Genomic DNA, 20,005 nt, shown 5'->3' with positions numbered 1-20,005 from the left:
TGTATGTGGATCCTGAAGCACCTTGACACCGAGGCTTGGGAAGATCGTTATCGAAGGATGTGTATCATTTTTGCATTTGGTGGTAAGATTTCACATTAGCGATCAGCATCATGTGCGCGAGTATTCTTCGGTGAAGAAGTCCAAAGGGTTAACAGAGTCTGAGTTCATGAAGTCAAACCACCTGCCTTGTGTGAAAACGAAGAAAAGCTGGGCCACTCGGAAGTGAGGGGACGAACCCTGTCTGGCAGATCTATGTCGAGGGCCCCCTAGTCGGACGTTCTGTCGAGTGTACTTACATTGCTGTCGCTGGGAGGACTCTGGAGTCAGTTTTCGCCTCGAGAGTGAGTACACCAGCTACACCCGATACTGCGAGATAGTACGCTGCACGAGAAGCATGCATCTAGTTAGAGATGGTGTACATGAAAGACTGGAGCATCGCAGAACTCAATCCACACGAGCTTACAGGGGGTGGTATTCGGAACATGAGGGCCACAAGAACTAAGGGCAGGGCTCAGAAGTGGTCTTAGAGTGGGTGTGCAGTTGGAATGCTCAGCGAGCAGATATATCGAGTCTGCGAGCGCCTGCGACCCAGATGAGATATGTAAGCGAGGGGCATCGATGTCAACTCTGAGCCTTTCCAAAGTTTGAAAGGAATCTTGTATGCGTTCTGTTTGCAATCTAAAATAATGTACACAATACTAGGTATACGTCACTACGGGAGTGGCTGAATGGGTACATCAAATGATCAAGTGCAAGGGAGGGCGTGGTCTGGAAGTATCATGACGACGATTGGAAGTAATTGGTTGCAAGTATTGGCCAAGAATGGGTGGGGACAGCTGTTGGGGGGAGGGACTGATTTTTGGGCCAAGGAGAAATGTGAATGGAGCGTAGACGATGCGAGACAGAGGCTGAAGGCATACCGAATGGAGTGTGCCGTGTCATGACCACCGTGGACGTGGCAGAAAGGAGAAGCTGCCAACAGGTTGGTGTATTTTGATCACCATGTGGAAGACACTGCTGCCGTGCTCAAAATCACTTCCTGAGAGGGCTGGGGCAATATCCCAGAGAAAGGGGGTCAGAGAATGAGATGCTTTCCAAGGAGATAGTCTACGAGTTCAAATTCCGTTTGAATGTGAAGGGAATAGTGACTCTAAGAAAAGTCTATGTTTGCTCTTGGGGGGTAGAGTCAGAACTGCGTCTCGTAGCTCTGCCCTTGTGGCACGATGTGCGACTTTGTTTCCTTTCTTTCGTAAAGAATTTCTTGTTAAAAACAAAAACATGAGATCCTTGATTGACGGAGTGTGAGGCTCTCCTTGTTCTTCTAGTTTCTTTTTGATCCATGTTGCCAGTTCAGAGGTCGGCAGTTGGGACACAAGGAGTTTCTTCCATTCCGTTTTCGTAAATGAGCGGGAGATTGCCTGTTCCGCAAGGTCCATTAGGATTCGGTGGCGAAGGGGTGCCAGGACCCCATGACCTGACAGCATTCAGTCAACGAATACACAAAGATATCAGAACCTTACAAGTTGGACCTTACGGACTGCAATGGCACATTCATTATCCTTCTCTTGAAGGTCTTTCCTGGGTCGCTTCTCCACATTCCTCAGAGACACATTTGCTTGTTGCAGTCCCTGGAGCTCTTTTACAAGTTTGGTTACGAACTCGGTTGACTTCACCCTTTCAGCTGTTATGTCACAGTTAATTCAAGCACAAGGACCATGTGGTGGAAATTCACCCATATTGAAATGTTTCCAAGACATATCTTCAAGATGCTTCTTGGCGTCTTCACTGTTAGGTTCTACAAGAACACAGAGTACTTTGTCTTTTTTATCTGGGCCACATCAGCTGACGCCTACTTTTGATTTGAAGGCTCACTAAGAAAATGTTCCGTTCTAAACATATTTGGCCTCAAAGTGGCCATGGAATCATCTGTAGAGTTGACTGCGGCGGCAGCAGTCTCTACTGCACGGTCGAGGATGGGTTGCAGCCTGCCAGGAGTGCGCCCAGATCCCATGGAGATATCCTTGATAGTAATAAAGGGATGGTTCAGGACCACGCGAATTCATGATAGTTTTGGAACCTGCACCATAGTAAATTAGGAGTGGGGGAAGAAGTCGTTGAGTGGTCTGTTGTCTGAGTTGAGATATTTTACTAAACACCGAGTGCACGTCGCTCACGTGTTCTCGAAAACAATTGTTAACGTCAACTTCCACTTCCCTGGTGCAGTAGGTCGTAGTAACCACTCCACGTCCAGCGGGAGTCAGATGACGATCGTCTCTACGGCCTCACTGTCAAAATCAACACTGCTCAGCTGATCTGAACGTGTTACAACAAAAACTCAGTGTTGTGGTCGGTTCTTTGCAGCATGCTGCATCCACAGAAGAAAAGTGTGTTGTCATAATCTACAGATGGTGCATGCTTCAATGACGGGAGGTACCCTTCCGTATCTGGGACTGGAATTCCATTCTGGATACGTGAAGCAGACCCAATTGATGAAGATGAAGAGGCTCATCCCTGTAGATGATAGGCTTGATCCCGGGGAGAAGAGGACGAGTCAGCGTACTGAACTGCTCGCTGCACCACACGGCCTGAAGAACGTATGCGATGAAGACGAAAGCTATCTAGCGGACCGGCGCAGGAATCGGAGCTCGCATTCACAACGGCCAGAGACCATCATCACCACGAACTCTGAATATATGGTAAAGGGGATGACGGAGTGGCTTCCTACCTGGAAGGTTCGTACTCGTACTGATGGAAATTTGGCACGTGCACTGCCACTCGCACTGCAGGTGACGAAGTTTACTATCCAGCCCTAACACCGTTGGTTGGCATGCTAATCATGCGAGTTAAGTCTTAGAGTTGCATCTTTTTTCTCAGATGGATGGGACAAGATGGGAACCCGGTAAGATTCTTATGTGAAGTATCGATGAAAGTACCTAGAAGGTCGTCTGTGTGTTGACTCAGCATATTTTTATAATCACTTGTAAGTCTAGATTGGCAATCCCTTTGTTTCTGGATGGAGTGCAGCATTCTTTTACCCCATTCGTGCGTAGATTGTCAAAAGATGAAACTATGACTCGGAAAGCCCTCGGAACGGTCGTGGCTGGTCAACAAGAGGAGAACCTCTCAGTTGTGACGATAAGATAAGCGTGAACTCCGGGCCCTGCCACTTCGAAGATTCGGCTGCGCGTGGCTGTAGGACATCTACGAGTCCATTGGATTACCACGTATCGATATTCTTGGAAAAGAGGGCTAGCAGTACGAATGCCAGTGCAGGTGGAGGCCTTGGCTTGGTGGTGGTATTGGGGATGAAGCATTAGCATCGCGTATGTTGAGAAAAACTGTGTCACCTCCACCTGCTAGTGATGGTGCTAGTGCTAGTTTTGGTTCGGGCATTGGTGTTCTCGGATCACCTAGTACAAAGCCGCAGGATGATTCGCTCAGTTCTGAACCTGTGACTGATATAGATGTGTCTGCATCTTCTTTAGGATGCTTTACAGATTCTATTTGAGATCGATGGACAGTTTGGGGGTGTTTTTTTGCGTATCTGGTACGCAGTCTGGGCAATTTGCCTTGGGCATAACCTATTCGGATATAGCGATGCCACCAAACAGGACGCGCGACTTTGGGCGAGGCGGGCCTCTGTGCATGAATTATTATTAGTTTGCCTTCTGCATGCTGGTCAGAACTTACCGCTTTTGCACGCGGCGGCACCGTGAGCGGACCAGTGCAGAAAAGCACGTAAGATGCCTCAGCAGCGAACCGGCTGTCGAATACCACCGATTCCTCAGTTGAACATACAGATTCACTGACCAGCATTCGTGAATCGGGCCTGTAGTAATTCCATCACTACAGGTTTGATTCACGAAAGTCAGTTCCTTCACAAAGACATAGGCTACCATAGAATTGCGGCTGGGGAGTGAAATGCACATTCAGATGGAAAGGCTAAGGTGGTCCAACGCGTCGCACTTACATTCGGAACACGCAGCCGGTTGGGTTAATTTGGAGAGGACCCGAAGCAGGCGTGGTTTGGACTGCCAAGTTTGAAACTCCGATCAGCCACGAGTAGCTGGTACTTTGACTATTATTGGAGGAAGTTGTTTAATCAAACTGCCTTGGAATGGACACGCCAGTACTTGCGGCTGACGAGGTCGTCAGGTAGAGGGCTCCGAATCAGTGGGTGATATGCCAGCTCACCACGTTATTGGGACATGTTATCGCCTTACACGGGGGAAACGCATGTGGCATATGCATACAGCCGATCGAAAGCAGGTTAGGCTGGCGGCATATATCGGGTAAGTCTGTCACCGGCCAGGCCTATCTGCAAAGTCCCTCTTGGACAGACTCACACTCAGAGGCGGGGAATATTCTTGAGCTCAGGGAGCTGGCGGTTCGACTGCGTATTCCCTCCCCGCATGCGAGGTTTGTTTGATTTAACGAGCGTCCAGATCTCAGACTTGAGTTGTGCTCCTTTGACATCATTGAGACGTATGATTAGCGAGGCTTCCACTTCTCCAGCGAGATGGGCCTGCCTGCTTTCTGGAGCCAGCGTGGTGCCCACCCTCCCAGTACCACAAGGTCGTTCACTGCCTTCCGTGGTACCAGCCGGTGGCATCCCATCGCATGGCGAAGGTGCTGGGTGGAGCTCACGTGTAAAGGCCGCCACTGGCCACGTATAGGGTGCATGGAGCCCTAATATTCTGCCTGCCAACCTCAGGACTCTCCTATCGCGTGGCGATGAGCCTGTTATATGATATCTAAGCCGGCGGGTTTAAAGTTGTGCGTTCTTTCTCTCCTTTCTACCACACTATATGGTGGCTGACTGGCATCCAGGACGATGACATTCGCGCAGCCCTTTCTTTCATTCATTCTTCTGGGTTTCATACACATGGTTTATTGTCAATGGCAAATTTGGGACATCGTGCGTGTGCTGTTGCCTTCGAGATCTGTTCGGAGTATCTGTCTCCGAGCACCATACTGACGCTTTCGATACAGTGGCAAACTACATGGGATCAGAAAATGCTCTTGGCGTACTCCCAACCCAACCCGGCCCCCATCAACTTCGTGACGCCGGGCCCCATTGGGAGTGCCGACATCGTCATCGACGACACTGCCGTATACCAGACGATTTATGGTTTTGGCGCAGCCCTGAGTAACACACTACACTATGACTGGTCCGTTTGCGTTCTGACTTATGGCAGCTGATTCGTCTGCACAACTTCTTTACAACCTCAAGGTTCGTCGTCTCGGGACGCATATGAATGCTAGGACTCACAGCGCTCGTTTTCGTAGACTCAGAATTCGGGAAGCTATTGGTCCTTGATGGACTACCTTTTCAACGGTATGTTATCCATTGCCACGTTTCACGGACACGAGCTCACGACAATTCTATCTCACAAGCAACGGACGGCGCTAACTCTGCTGGTTTTTCATTTATCCGCGTTCCACTCGGTGCAACAGACTTTTCTGCAAGGAGTCAGTGGCCTTGACTCATATACAGCAGTTCTTTAACCATTCAGGATAGATTATAGCTATGACGATGTGAGCGGTGATACACCGTTATATGATTTCAACATTGGGGCAGCCCCCAGTTACGTCTTCACCGTTCTTCGTGACATCTTGTCTATCAATAATATGTTAAGGGTTTATGTTTTACCCTGGTCTCCGGTGCGTTCATTGTCGCCGCGCGGTGCCGTCCCTGCGTGAGTTAACCGGTGTTATAGCCAGGGTGGATGAAAGAGAGTGGTACGATGGATGGCGGTTCTCTCAACACCGCATACATATCCGTTAGTGAGTGATGTCCTCGGTGTAGACAGAGGACTCCAACCGACCAATACGATAGTGGCAAACTACCTCCTTAAAAGTCTCCAAGGCTTCCAAAGCGAGGGTATACCCGTTTACGCTATTGGCATACAGGTGTGCACACCCGTTGCGAGGCCAGCGATACAAGGTCTCTGACATCATCCAAAGAACGAGCCTGAAAACAGTAATCCAACGTATCCGACATGTAGTATGCCTGTGTCGACTGAAGCAGATATTGGCATTGCGTTACGGACGTATATGAATGGAAATGGGTTCGGGGACACTAAAATTATTGGATACGAGCATAACTGGGCGGATGCAGCGAATTATCCGGTTCAACTCGTAGGTCTTAACCTGGCGTCGGACGTTCGTGCAACTAATGTCTGCGGTGGTAGATGCAACAGGCTGCCAGTTCGTTTGATGGAGTGTCCTTCCACTGCTATGCGGGCAGCGTCAGTGACCAAGCAGAGTTTACATCCCAGTACCCAAATAAGGTGAATACACGTGTGGTATTTCGACCATTTGACTCACGACCCGCCCCAGGAAGTGTATTTTACGGAGTGTTCTGGAACAATTGGCACTGACTGGTGGACTGATATCAAGGTGTGTGTCATGAACAATGCTCCATGCCTGAATTGACGTATTGTGGAGTGGTACATGGATAACCTGTGCGTAGAAAGTTGATTGCGCATATTCTGACTGACTCGTAGCTTAGCTTCATCGGAAGTCTTGCTTACGGTTCGTCGACTGGTTTGATGTGGAACCTTGCACTCGATGGAAACGGGAATCCGAAGTTGTCGGGTACGAGTAGCTGCAATCCTCCATGCCGCGGCGTGGTGCAAGTAAACAGTAATGGAACTTGGGGCGTCAACCAGGAATTTTACGCCATGAGTCAAGCTTCCAAGGCCATCTTACCGCGGGATGTGGGTGGACCGTGGGGACAGCGGATTGGAGTCAGTGTAGGGGGCGAACTTAATTGGGCATTGGTGGTTGGAGCGTATGTGACGAAAAGAGTTTTGCCAACGGACTGGAATAGGTATAGTATTGTGGTATTGAACTGGTAGGTCGACGGGGCGTGATGGGTATCACCAGAGATCGGGTGCTGAGCTACTCTTCAGGGACGACAGTGCGTCTACTGCGTGGAACCCCCAACCGGTGACTGCTACCATCGAGTTTAGAGGTCTGCAGGTATGTTTTGCAGAGCTTTGTCTGATTGATTATTTGTCGAGATGACTTGATAATAGGCAACTTATACTTTTCCTGTTGGAGTGACTACATTATGGTGGTACGCTTCTGACTAGAGCCACTCGATCAGACAATCTAGTTCACTTAGAATGTGATGTAGTCAGTTAATTTACCGTTCACCTGGAGTGAATAGTCACCGCGACAAGGCCCCAGGGGTGTGCATGCGAGGTGTTCGTGTGAATGGCTGGTTAGCGGGTCAACGCAAACAGACGACAACAGACGCTGGGGTGTCAGAAACAGAAATCACAGAAAACAAGAAAACATAATCGCTTCGAGTGAGTGTCATTAGCATATTATCGTCGACCAGCCCGTTTCCTGACTTTCTGGAGAGAGTCTTTGACAGAATGAACAGACCAGGCAAATTCCTGCCCACTTGGAAGGATACCCGCGCTGACTTACTGTCAGGTCAACCCCCACAACGTCCCCCGAGTCTGGCTCCACCAACTGGCCTATCTTCCCAGTTCAGATCGCCTTACCCAACGTCCCAGTACCCCGTTCCTCAGCGGGGATTTCCAACACCTGCGCTCCAACAGCAACAAAACCCCCACCGCACGCCTGCCGTACCACAATCGCCTTTCTTGCCTACGAGACAACAGGCACAGGTTAACAACTTCCCATTCGGTGCGGGAGCAGGAGGAGTACTAGGTCAGAATGGTGCATCATCGTTGCCACCTCATATGAGTCCCAATCCGCCCGCTGCGACCACCGCAAGCGCTCCATCCGTGTCGTCCGCGAGTGAAGTCGTCTTTGACCCTAACGAGTTTCCTGCGCTCGGATCGTTAAGCCAGTCAAATAACAATACGAACGCGTCGGGAACGACGAATGTCGATTCGACGATGAATAGTTCAGCCCCCGGCTCGTCCACCGGCAATGCACCCGCGTCTAACACGGCCTCTTTCACGCCACCTTCCAGTCAACTACCATCGCAACCCATGCAGACGTCACCACAAGGACAGCAGGCCCACAATAGCAACAGCAATGACAACGCTCCGAATCAGCCGCAGAGCCAGGCACCATCGTTGCAACAGCAGCAGCACCTAGGGGCACCTCCTGGCGTGCCATCCATCGGAGTGCCTCAAAACGTCTCGAACGGTAACCATCACATACAACCAACCCTACATTCACTGTCGCAGCTGCACAGTTCCGTTGCACAGTCCCAAAGTCAACTCCGCCATCATCCGCAAACACCCGCTCAGCAAGTGCTCATATCCGCTGCTGATCGATGGGGTCTCGTCGGGTTACTTGCCATGATCAAAAATAGTGGGGCTGACCCTGATGGCGGTCTGAGCAGCATTGGAACGGATCTTGGTGCAATAGGATTAGACATGGCGTACGAAGGGTGAGTCATCTGACGTGGAAACAACACGAGGGCCTAACGACTGGCTATCTCTCGACCGAAAGGAATCTGTACTCGACGTTCATAACGCCGTGGGCTGATCAGTCTGCGGCACGGAGCGTCAAACCTGATTTCCACCTCCCGCCCTGCTATAATGTACAACCCCCGCCAACAGCGCCGAGCAAAGCAGCAGCGTTCAGTGATGAAACATTATTCTACATGTTTTATTCAAGTCCGAGGGATGCGCCTCAGGAGGTTGCAGCCCAGGAGCTGTGAGTGGTTTTAGTTTTGGTCCTGTTTCATATATCCGATATTGTCTAGGTGGAATCGCAATTGGAGATATCACAAAGACCTGCGGATCTGGATAACCAAGGAAAGCGGTAGTGCTCCGTCGACGAAGATTCCCGGCGGGGAAGTCGGTCTATACACATGGTGGGATCCGGAGTCGTGGTGCAAGGACCGCAAGGAGATGACGGTGCGATACGCCGATCTGGAGGAAAAAACTGCTCCGGCGTTCGCAATGGGTCCCTAGCCTCGTGCTCGCACAACCTCAGGGCGCACAAGGACAGCAGCAAGGGGGGATAGGTCAACAGGCAGCTGCAAGTCAGGCGACTGCTCAGCCAAGAATGCAGATGGCAGGGATGTAGGCTTTTTGTTTTGCGTGATGTGACACTGGTCTCGGTTGAAACGATGACTGCATACCTGAGATATCATCTCATTAGCTTCGGCGAGCTGCACTGTAAGGCTTTAGGAAGCTGGGGATGACTGTATTTGTGCTTTTTTTATTTTATCCTTGACCGCAATGTTTCACGTTCAATCTGACAACACAGTCTCTGATACTCGGACTGGAAGATGGACTCTTAGCCATGCGAATCTTGAGTAACGCATTATGTGGCCAATGCCATAGTCCAAGTTGGCAATGGTGTCTAATTAGGGGCCAGTAAAGCAGTTGCCTATTTCGACATGCCTATGTGCCAGCTGTCACGGTGGAGCACATTTTCGGGCCTCTCACCAGGGCCCAGGTTAGCGCCTACAGCTTGTCGTTGGCGACATTCACCATATCATTATAACCGGCAACCATAGTAGGCCAGTTCCAGGTCTGCGCAAATTCCTGGCGTTGTATACACAAGACTAGTAACGATCCGGTGCTCGTGTAGTGTGTAATTTGTTCGTCTCACTGTCCACCTATCAATTAGGATAGTAACATGTGGTCTCGGTTTGCTTTTCTACGTGGTTGGACATCATATTTCTGGATTCAAGAGACACTTTTCTTTCGAGGATATGTCGTGAGTGGTAGGCTGGTCTGTTATGTACACCTTGAATTGATGAGAGTCGTACGTATACCTTACATCTCTGCTCGTGGCATAAAATTTACAGTAAGACCTCGTACGACAGATACGCTGTTCATCAACGCGTCGGGGCACCTCTCAACAATCGCCGCCTCGATCGTTCGTACTAACCTTGCTCTAGACACATGCCCTGCATTTCATCAGCGCTGTTATCCCGTTCATTGCGCAGGTCATAATCAACCTTGCCACAGTACGTTCGTGGGTCGATTTCCATCACAGCACGCTTGGACGTAAGTCGGGTGGACGACCTTCATTCTAACTACGTGCCGTATTGCTCGCTGACACTCGCCAACAGTGTTACTGTCATACACTGTGACCGGGTCTATCACCCAAATCGTCAAGGTGGCCGTCGGCCGTCCTCGTCCTGGTTCGTGACTATATTTCTGTCACTTTCAATGTGGGCCCTTGAATACGTATTGCCAGATGTAATATCCCGCTGCCAGCCTATCCCCGGATCTGTGGACCCCGTCTATGGACTATCCGCTGTGGATATATGCACGCAGACCGTGAAGTACATCCTCGACGACGGGTGGCGCGGTTTCCCCAGCGGACATTCTAGCTGTACGTGTACTTTCTTTGCCTCTCCGCCGAGAAGTCTAACCCCTGGGACAAAACTACTCAGCGTCATTTGCAGGACTAGGATTTCTTACGTTTTATCTTGCAGGAAAGCTCCACATCTTTGACAAGCGCGGCTACGCTGTAAGTTTGATCCAGCCAGTCTCATCGACGTTAGTGATAAATGTGTGTGGAGGGTAAAATCTGGCTTGTTTTCACTCCGTTGTCTGGGGCCGTATTCGTTGCTATTTCTTGTACCATGGACTACCGTCGTACGTGCCTTGGAATTTCCCTCTTCGCACCTGTTTTAACACTTTCGTCTTAGACCATTGGCACGACGTGGTCATTGGGTCTGCCCTAGGCCTGATCTTATCGTACATTTCGTACAGGCAGTACTACCCAGGCCTCGCGGAGGCTGATGCACACCTGCCTCACATGAAGAGGTTTGAAGAGCTGCTGGATGATGGTGGAGCAGATATTCCTGTCTACAGGGATGCTGAAGTGAACGAGGATGCAGCCTTCAGTTCTGGGGAAGAGACTATTGGACTCCTTGGCAGAGGGTAGAAGGCAGATGTATGACAGTGAACAGGATAGATCAGAATCATGATACCTCCCTCAGGGCAATGGTTACTCATGCCATCTAAGCAATGGGATACCTGGTATATATGTGTACGACATTATGATGAAAATCACGCTGCAATATCAGGCCAACCACCCCCCCTTCGGGGGGGTGGTTTCAAGTCTATGTGCTAGGGAGGTATCGGGGCGGTCTATCTACTTACTACCTCCGTCAGTCGCCCCTCCCCGAAGGTCAGGGCCGTGTACAGTAGGCGTAGCGGTAGGTAAAGGGGAGGGAGGGTAGTGGTTTCAAGCCTGCGAAAGCTCTCGTCAGGGGGCTACCGCTACCCCAACCACCACCTATCCCGAGCCAGTTAGGTAGCTACCAGTAAGACTACCAACGACGGGAGTTGCCCTTACCCCAGAGGGGCGACCGACGAGGCGCGATGCTCGCGGTGCTAAGGGTGACCCGTCCCAGGTCTGGTGTACAAAGCGGGAATAAAGACGAGAGGGGGGGAGGGAAGCTTCCTGCCCCAGCCTTTAAAGGTCAGCGACGTGATGCGCACCCTCAGGTCAGCGACCAGCCCTCAAGTGAGGGTGGTTCTCTTCCGAGAACCTTCTGGGTTTCCTCGCTACCATGTGGTAACCACGCCGGATCCAACCGGCTACGGCGCCTCCGTTGCCATGCCACGCGATGGGCATTCGCCCCATCCTTACGGACGAAGCGACATAGAACTGTCCTCATCCTCAATTACTCCTCCTTTCTCACCTCTGAGTGGCTTGAGTAGATCATGTCAGTAAAGGGTCTATATCAGGTGTAAGATACCCAAAAGCACAGCATACACTTTATTTCACTCACCCCTCATATCGCAGTGCGATCAGGTATACAATGTACACGTATAGCGTGATCAGCAATCCAGCAGGACGTTTGTACTTGTTATCGGCCGACGTCAAATGTCAACGATCCCCATCATACATTCGGCATCGTATTCCCGACGGAAACACGCCGAGAAGGAGAATGCCATGAGGTAAAATATCCACGCACCAGAGCGCAGTAGCAGCAAAGCACAGCGTGCTGCCTACATACATGGGATCTCTGAGCACGTTAAAAGGGAACCCTTCAACACGATCGTTCGTCAATATTCCGAAGTAACCCCCCAAGAACGTCCCTGTGATCTCCAATGCGTACGTTAAAGTCAAGACGAATACTTGGCCGACGATGAAGAGGAGAACCGGTACGAGGGTTGCGAGGGGCTCGGGGAGGAGGGGCACGTGGGGTTGGTCCAACAGTGCGCACTGGTACCTGCGCAAGTCGCCGTAAGCCATGGAATGGAGTTGGAACTCAAGAAAGAACGTACAGGTGGTCCCGAACGAGTCCGAAGGTGAAAATGAGGATGGCGAGGAAGTAGCAGCCATGGTATGGACTGCTAAATGCACGAGTTATAGTTTTCTTCCTATACTCTACGCGTCATATTATGACGGTTAGAGATTCCGAAGCCAACACACAAAGGGTACTACTACGTACAGTTCCGCGCAACCATGTTCCATGCTGTGGAGTTGAACGTGATTGAAAGAAGAGAAATGTAGAGAGACGGTGCGGACGCGTTCACCACGGAAGCAAGGGCGCCCATTTATTGTAGTTGTCGTGAAAATCATAAGAGCCAGTTCGGAAACCGGAAATTCTGCAGAAGTCCTTCGAATTGCAAAACTTACACAAATAAAGAAAGTCGATTAGAGCAATGATTTCAGACTCAGATTGAAGCTCTGTTTGAAAAACAACCTCTCCTTGATTGCTATGGATCTTGACTATTATGATTGTGATCTGGACCATCTTTGGCTTGCCTGGGTTTCTGTTGTGTCTCTTGTAGCTCTTGCAACCCAATATACACTTAACACCCTTTCTTGCCCTATGCCTCCCAAGTCCTCTGGTCCAAAAGCTTCATGGAACCCTGCAGAAGTTGATGTGCTCATCAAATACCTTCATCACCATTGCTTTGAAGCAGGAGACAATGGGAACTTCAAATCCAATCTGTATACCTCTGCTACTGTGAATATGTCTGAATTCCTCACAGAAGGGCTGCCAAAAACTGGAGATATGGTGGAAAATAAGTGGGTCTTGCATGTAAGCAATGTTGTCACTGTAATTGTCCAAGGATGCTGATTGCCTTGATCTTTAGATTTGGAGGATTTATCATGATATCAAGGGATATCATCTCAAGTCTGGGCATCATTGGGACAACACATGTGGGACTGGAGTACAGGGCACATTTGATGAGCAAGTATTTGATGATTGTGTGAAGGTATTTTATCTGTGCAACATATTCATTGATGTTGAACTGATAAATATCTCTGTCCATGTCGACTTTTCCCCAGATTCATCCCTTCAAACAGTCTGGGTGGCAGTACTACAACCTTGTGGCTGACATAATCCCTAACAGTGGTGTGCATGGTACCAACACATTTACTCCAAGTACCTCCCAGATTGCTACCAGTTCTGTGGGCAACAACACCAAAACCCTGCCTGCACTTGATGGAGAACAACAAGAGACTGGTGCCCCTCCCACCCTGGAACCAACTGCTACTGATGGACCCAAACCTCTCCAGGGTGTCTCTGAGTGGTCCAAGTCACTACCCAGGGATGATTTCCCCCCCCTGCCCTCATCCCCTCTGCATCCCATTCTTGGGATGTCTGATGTGCAGTCCAGTGTGGCATCCCAACAGACCCAGCCCTCCCCCAGCATTCCACCATCCAGTTTCAGGAGATCTGACACACAATCCAGCATGTCCACCTCTGCCTCACTATCCAGCTCTGCAAAGCGATCCCATATGATCGTGGAAGGTGACAATGAAGCAACATCTGCATTCCCTTTTGCCAATGCATCCAATATTTCCATCTCCACTCCCAACAAGTGCATGCAACTTTCATTGGCCATGGACTCTGCTAGGAGTTCCCATTCCTGCTGTTCCAACAAAGTGCCTGGTGTGTCAGACCTGATGGTGGCAGGTCTTCAAGGCTCAATCAATTATCTGACATCATTGATCAACATGTCACTGACCTCAGCTGTTGAGCAAGCTTCCACCACACACACACACACACAATCCATTTGATGGGGAAGACAAGGACTTTCCCTGGAATTTATGGGCATTTGTCTGATCTGCAATTGCCCAAAGCCTGGGCTTTGCTGATGTATATCTGATTACCCCCAACAAGGAAGATTGCTTGGAGTATGTTGAGTTTGAGTACCAACTTAAGTTTGGGGTCAGTGGGAGTAAATAGTACTCACATATGTAGCTTCCAACTATGCTTTGTATCCATTGATTGTGGTATTGTCTTATTTTTTTTGCTTCTTAAATGTTGTGTGATGAGGAAAGTAAATGTATAGCAGTAATTGGAGATGCACAACAAAGTAAAAAAACTACTACAAAGACATATTGTCAGTGCTGCTTGCTGAACCACTGTCATCATCCAATGAAGCCATGTTGCCCTCATGAATCATATCCTGATAAGTGTCCCACATTTGTTGCACAATCTGGTCACACAGGGCATGAGCTGCATGCAGCACTTGCACATCAGTACTGTCAGCATCTTCAGTGTCTGACATTGATGCATCCAATCCTCTGCCTCCACCCTCCTGAACCTCATGGTCTTCTCCCACCACAGGACCCTTGTCAGTATTGTGTGTGTGGATAAAATTGTGGATTGCACACAGTGCAGCTGGAATTCAGGCTTGGACTCATATGTTGTATTCAGGACTGAGGAGGAGGATACAAAAATGCCACTTGATCACACTGAAAATGTGCTTGATTACATTTCAAGCAGATGAATGGCATAGGTTGAATAGTTCTTCCTTGTTTCTGGGCCTGCTAAGTTCAGCACAGTAATACTACACATAGAAATGTTGCACACACCTCAATTTTGTATGATGCCACTCAGCAAGGTGGTAGTGGATACCATGGTAGGGAACCAAGAGTTCTGGGCAGTGGGGGAAGCTGGCATCTGCAAGGAAATACTTACCCTCAGGAATAATCAAATCTTTTGAGCATGCATCTTGGTAAATACATGCATCTGTTGCTGAACCCTCCCATCCAGTGATGGCATATATGAACTTGAGTTGGAAGTCACAGGTGAATAGGCAGTTTTGCGAGACGAAGCCTTTGTGATTGCAATAAGGTGCCTGGTCACTTGCTCCCAGCACAGCATGGATATGGCTTCCATCCAGCACACCAATTGCATCCCAAAAGAATGGCCAAAACCTTGTATCCTCTAATTCCAGACTGAACCTCATCCATGGCAGGCATGTGAATGTATGCATCATAGAATGGTGATGAGGAAAAAATGAAAACAAATTTGCAGAAGTATCTGTATGAGCCCAACATCAGTTACAGGAGAACAATTGGTAGACTAAATGGATGTACTGAGAAATCATGTCATTCAAACACTGAAAGTGCTTGCCAACATGCCTGATAGTTAGGCCAGTGATACTCATGTATAGGAAGATTGCCAGCTGTTCTTCAAGTGAAATGAATCAAGAATTTCTGTGGCCCATCTCTTGAAGATGGTCCACAAGAAGTGTGAACACATCAGCATGTATGCCAAGTTCACATTGGATGCGTTCCCAGTGACCAGTAAGAAGTTCAATGACCCAGCCTTCACCAGTAAGGGCTGAAGTATGGTATGGTTCTGGTCTCTTTCTGATTGGAGTGGCTTGTTGAGTGGTAGCACAAATGATGATGCTGATGAGAGACCCATATACTGGATTGTGTGTTGTTGGCAAAGTTCCCCAAAGCCACTATCATCAACAGCCTCATCCATAATGACAATAGGCTGAGGCTGACATGATTCAAACTCAGAGCTGGCAATGATCTAGACAGCCAATCATACACAAACTATCAAGGATGGACTTCTGCAGAATTTCTGGTTTCCAAACTGGCTCTCACAAGGACAGTTTTTGGACCCCATGTAGTCCATTTAGTCACAACATATAGGTAGCCTGCATGCCAAAATGCCAACACTTATATAGACACTGTGATGGGCCTGTCTAAATAGATTAGCCATGACACATGGACAGGCCTGAGGGCCTATAGTGAGAGCAACATATGTATGGGCCCATAAGCACAATTCCACAACATATGGGAGGACCTGTGGAGGGTAAGGATGTTGCAACATATAGACAGGCCTGTGACCAAGTAAGTATGCTGAGCTACTGTAAGACATGGACAGGCCCACCTATTGTATCATGAAGAAGGTTGCAACATATGGATGGGCCTGCCTGTCATATGCTTTATAGGGTCAAACATAAAGAGGGGCCCTTCTATGATAGATTACAGAGTTGGCAACATATGGAAGGGCCCATCTTTGGGATAATATACCCCTGTCACAACATATAGATGGACCTGTCCATAGCAAGATGTATGTCTGTTGCAACATAAGGACAGGCCCATCAGTAATGTCATTGACAGCATCACAACACATAGATTGGCCTGTCTAGTAAGATGCATCCCTGCTGCAACATAAAGATGGGCCCATCAGTAATATCATTTATAGCATCAAAATATATGGATGGGCCCTTCTGTAATATCATTTATACCATCACAGCACATGGGCAGGCCCATTCATAGTAAGATGTACCTGTCACAACATAAAGACAGGCCCTTCAATATATATCATTTACAGGGTCACAACACATGGATGGGCCCATCTAGTAAGATGCACCCCTGCTGCAACATAAAGACAGGCCCATCAGTAATGTGATTTATAGTGTCACAACATATGGATGGGCCCTTCTGTAATACCATTTATACCATCACAACACATGGGTGGGCCTGTCCATAGTAAGATGTACCTGTCACAACATAAAGACAGGCCCTTCAATATATATCATTTACAGGGTCACAACACATGGATGGGCCCATCTAGTAAGATGCACCCATGTCACAACATAAAGACAGGCCAGTCAGTATTATCAATTACATTGTCACAACAGATGGACAGGCCCTTCCATAATACCATTTATACCATCACAACACATGGATGGGCCCATCCATAGTAAGATGTACCTGTTGCAACATAAAGATGGGCCCTTTAATATATATCATTTACAGGGTCACAACACTTGGATGGGCCCATCTAGTAAGATGCACCCATGTCACAACATAAAGACTGGCCAGTCAGTATTATCAATTACATTGTCACAACAGATGGACAGGCCCTTCCATAATACCATTTATACCATCACAACACATGGATGGGCCCTTCAATATATATCATTTACAGGGTCACAACACATGGACAGGCCTGTCTAGTAAGATGCACCCATGTCACAACATAAAGATGGGCCTTTCAGCAAGATCAATTACCTGCCCCTTTTGATGGACTTACACTGAACAGCACACTTTTGAGACAGTAAAGCTATATGTTGCTGCTTATGCCAGGCCTGTCCTTGTGCTGACCACTGTGTCAACTCATGTGTATCCTGTACCCATGGGCATAACCAATGTGGGCACAACAATCCCTGCCAAAGAGTCAAACACAGGGAAACCAAACCTACCATGCATAGGCATAGCCCATGTCCTTGCCATGGCAACCATAACCCTGGTCATAGGGAGAACAATTGCCAGGCAAAGGGGCCCCTGGGTGGATGCCCCAACTCCTTGTCCCTCGAAGGTTGTCATGCTGAAAAATCAAGCTTGAGTAAGCAGCAGGAGGCCACAAGGGCAGGTAGGCATCAAGAGGGCACTAAACCACCTACTAGCACACACCCATCTGCACCTGTGGCTAGCTCCTTGGTCACTACCCTAGATGCAACACCTTCCTATGGCATATTTGCTGACTCATCTGCTCATGATTCCTCCAATGTCATGTTTGACCCTCTTGTTGTTGATGGTGCCATCAACACCCTTGAGGGGGAATATGACATGGAGTATGATGGCACTGCTGACACTGAAGGTGAGGAGGATGACATGATGCTTCAGGGCAAGGACACAGAAAATGCCAGAGACATTGCTGAGTAAGCACATACTCCAAGGATGAAGGATACTTTGTACCCTGGAGGGGGGATGTAAGGATTCAGTCTGATGCTGTCAACTGTTTGGTTAGATGGTGAATTCCCAGTGACAGACCTACTATGATTTTCATATATTGTGTGATCCTACTTGACCCATATGTGTACTCTGACATATTTTGTGCCTAGTCTCTACCCTATAAAATGGGCCATGTAGCATACTGTATGGAGTCCTTTTTTCTACTTCAAATAAGACATACCCTTGTGTCTGGAAATCCAAATAGTGTCAAGGATTCTTCTTGTTGTGCCACCATTAAAAGTCCTTCACTTCTTATTGGCATTACACTGTACCACTTGAGAGTTTACAACTCCACACAATAGCCAATCGCAGAAAGCACTCCTGCTAACACACCAATGACATGGGGGAATTGGTTAGTGGGCAGTTCAAGGTTTATAGGTGTTAGAACTTATCTTCATTGATTTCATGCCTTGTAGTACCTCAGGCTCAACCACCGATATTCATGGTGATGATTATTGTGCAGAGGAATGGGAAGGGGCAAGAGAGCTCAGACAGAACACTTGCCTGATAATAACTAGTTGGGCTTGTTAGAGCAGTTTGTAGGAAGAGTTGATTGTTCTGTAGGTAGAATGATGGGGAGTACAGCAGAAATCCCTGAGTTTATATACATGTAGATGCATGCACAGACCAGTTGTGTAAAAGGAAAGTACTACTATGTATAGTATAGAAGTGCATAGAATGTCATGGAATATGACATAGTAAATGATGTCATTATGACATCATTGTGGAGCTATCTGACTGAGCATGTCAGGTGATCATACATGTGTATCACAGCATGTTAGTCTAGGTGTGTCTAGATGTCAGAACTAGTAAATATTTCCAACACTCCCCCTTGCTCAAAATGGTAGTGTTACCAATCCCATTGCTGAGCAATTAGTTTTGAACTTCTGCCATGTTAATGATTTGGTAAGACCATCAGCTTTTTGGCAATCAGTAGAGATATACTTGATACTGAATAAGCCTTCTTGTACACATTCACAAATGAAGTGCCATTGGATGTCTATATGTTTTGACCATCCATCTGAGACAGGATTCTTGGCAATAAAGTGAGCACCCATATTGTCACAGTATAATATGGTATTATCCATTTTTAACTTGAGTTCATCAAATAGCATAAATAGCCATTTGATTTGATGGGCAGTGTCACATGAAGCCATGTACTCAGCTTCAGTTGAGGATAGTGTGATCATCTTCTGTTTGTGAGATTGCCAAGAAATTAAGGAATTGCCAAGAAACATGGCATATCCAGTAGTTGAATTATGAGTGTCTTTATTGGCAGCCCAATCAGAGTTGGCAAAGCCATAGATCCATGCTTTGAGTCCAGAATAGTAAAGCACTGACTTTGGAGTAGATGCAATATAGTGAACTATATGCAGTGCTTTGTTTTGATGATCCTCAGTGGGATTCAACATATATTGACTCATGTGTATTACCACATAAGCAATATCTGGACATGTACCAAGAGCCATATAACACAATGACCCTATGATAGACTGGTACTGAGAGCAAAGTGTGGATGTTGCTTGATATTCTGTAGGAGCCTTTTCCAGTTGGTATCCTGAGGGTAATGGAGTGCAAACATTTTGAGCAGTCTCCATGTTAAAGCATTTAATGACCTTTTTGACATAGGGAATTTGATCAAGGTAAATTTCCTTCCTTGATCAGTCTCAGTGTATTTGTAAACCAAGATATTCTTTTACTTCTCCTAAGTTGTGGGATTCCCATTTCTTCATAAACTCATCTTCCTTGGCTTTAAGAAGACATTTGTCTGATCCTAGAAATAATCCATCATTGACATAGACAAGGAAAATGACAATGCCAGCTTTTGATGAATGGATATAGATTCCAGCATCCACTTTTGAGCATATATAGCCCATGTGAAGAAGAGATGCATGTAGGGCTTTATTCCATGCTAATGCAGCTTGTTTGAGGCTGTATAAGGCATGAAGTAACCAATAAACCTTGTGTTCTTGACCCTTTACTTTGAAGCCTTCTGGTTGCTCCATATAAATTTCTTCATCTAGGTTGCCATATAAGAAGGCAGTTTTAATGTCCAGTGCTTCCATTTCCCAATTTCTTTGAG

The 20,005-nt window shown here is 47.8% G+C and overlaps 6 protein-coding genes across 6 annotated transcripts; 4 read left to right on the top strand and 2 right to left on the bottom strand.

Moving 5' to 3' along the window:
• Nucleotides 1-1,115: 1,115 nt before the first annotated feature.
• F5J12DRAFT_894144 (uncharacterized protein) lies at nucleotides 1,116-2,011 on the bottom strand (the record flags this gene model as incomplete). Its single annotated transcript, XM_051747712.1, has 4 exons — nucleotides 1,116-1,474; nucleotides 1,535-1,681; nucleotides 1,733-1,828; nucleotides 1,873-2,011. The coding sequence occupies 4 exons, from the start codon at nucleotides 2,009-2,011 to the stop codon at nucleotides 1,116-1,118; spliced, it is 741 nt and encodes a 246-aa protein (XP_051598587.1).
• A 397-nt stretch (nucleotides 2,012-2,408) lies between these two features.
• On the top strand, nucleotides 2,409-2,792 carry F5J12DRAFT_840735 (uncharacterized protein; the record flags this gene model as incomplete). The annotated part of the gene is given in 2 exon segments (XM_051746113.1): nucleotides 2,409-2,742; nucleotides 2,756-2,792. The coding sequence occupies 2 exon segments, from the start codon at nucleotides 2,421-2,423 to the stop codon at nucleotides 2,788-2,790; spliced, it is 357 nt and encodes a 118-aa protein (XP_051598586.1). The 5' UTR covers nucleotides 2,409-2,420.
• A 2,107-nt stretch (nucleotides 2,793-4,899) lies between these two features.
• On the top strand, nucleotides 4,900-7,100 carry F5J12DRAFT_723041 (glycoside hydrolase family 30 protein; the record flags this gene model as incomplete). Its single annotated transcript, XM_051741423.1, has 14 exons — nucleotides 4,900-5,149; nucleotides 5,199-5,233; nucleotides 5,290-5,338; nucleotides 5,398-5,472; nucleotides 5,522-5,664; nucleotides 5,721-5,787; nucleotides 5,840-5,913; nucleotides 5,968-6,141; nucleotides 6,195-6,293; nucleotides 6,343-6,402; nucleotides 6,451-6,467; nucleotides 6,515-6,859; nucleotides 6,918-6,987; nucleotides 7,044-7,100. The coding sequence occupies 14 exons, from the start codon at nucleotides 4,900-4,902 to the stop codon at nucleotides 7,098-7,100; spliced, it is 1,515 nt and encodes a 504-aa protein (XP_051598585.1).
• A 797-nt stretch (nucleotides 7,101-7,897) lies between these two features.
• On the top strand, nucleotides 7,898-9,223 carry F5J12DRAFT_840727 (uncharacterized protein). The gene is made up of 4 exons (XM_051746112.1): nucleotides 7,898-8,383; nucleotides 8,446-8,652; nucleotides 8,702-8,904; nucleotides 8,935-9,223. Exons 1-4 carry the CDS (start codon nucleotides 7,977-7,979, stop codon nucleotides 9,048-9,050), a joined length of 933 nt encoding a protein of 310 aa, XP_051598584.1. The 5' UTR covers nucleotides 7,898-7,976; the 3' UTR covers nucleotides 9,051-9,223.
• A 241-nt stretch (nucleotides 9,224-9,464) lies between these two features.
• On the top strand, nucleotides 9,465-10,865 carry F5J12DRAFT_840712 (acid phosphatase/Vanadium-dependent haloperoxidase; the record flags this gene model as incomplete). The annotated part of the gene is made up of 9 exons (XM_051746111.1): nucleotides 9,465-9,499; nucleotides 9,577-9,666; nucleotides 9,776-9,800; nucleotides 9,851-9,959; nucleotides 10,025-10,096; nucleotides 10,153-10,290; nucleotides 10,352-10,428; nucleotides 10,481-10,556; nucleotides 10,610-10,865. Coding segments are annotated over 9 exons (861 nt in total), but the record flags the coding sequence as incomplete, so codon positions are not given.
• A 711-nt stretch (nucleotides 10,866-11,576) lies between these two features.
• F5J12DRAFT_840702 (phospholipid methyltransferase-domain-containing protein) lies at nucleotides 11,577-12,500 on the bottom strand. The gene is made up of 5 exons (XM_051746110.1): nucleotides 12,364-12,500; nucleotides 12,201-12,296; nucleotides 11,884-12,145; nucleotides 11,702-11,775; nucleotides 11,577-11,648 (listed from the first exon to the last, which is right to left on the bottom strand). Exons 1-5 carry the CDS (start codon nucleotides 12,471-12,473, stop codon nucleotides 11,594-11,596), a joined length of 597 nt encoding a protein of 198 aa, XP_051598582.1. The 5' UTR covers nucleotides 12,474-12,500; the 3' UTR covers nucleotides 11,577-11,593.
• Between the last annotated feature and the right edge of the window lie 7,505 nt (nucleotides 12,501-20,005).

The sequence above is a fragment of the Pisolithus orientalis genome (assembly GCF_024613125.1).
Source record: "Pisolithus orientalis strain OTSU chromosome Unknown F5J12scaffold_21, whole genome shotgun sequence".
NCBI classification, from domain to species: Eukaryota; Fungi; Basidiomycota; class Agaricomycetes; order Boletales; family Pisolithaceae; genus Pisolithus; species Pisolithus orientalis.
The sequence above is the reverse complement of the archived record's forward strand: the minus strand, read 5'-3'. Positions and strand labels throughout refer to the sequence as shown.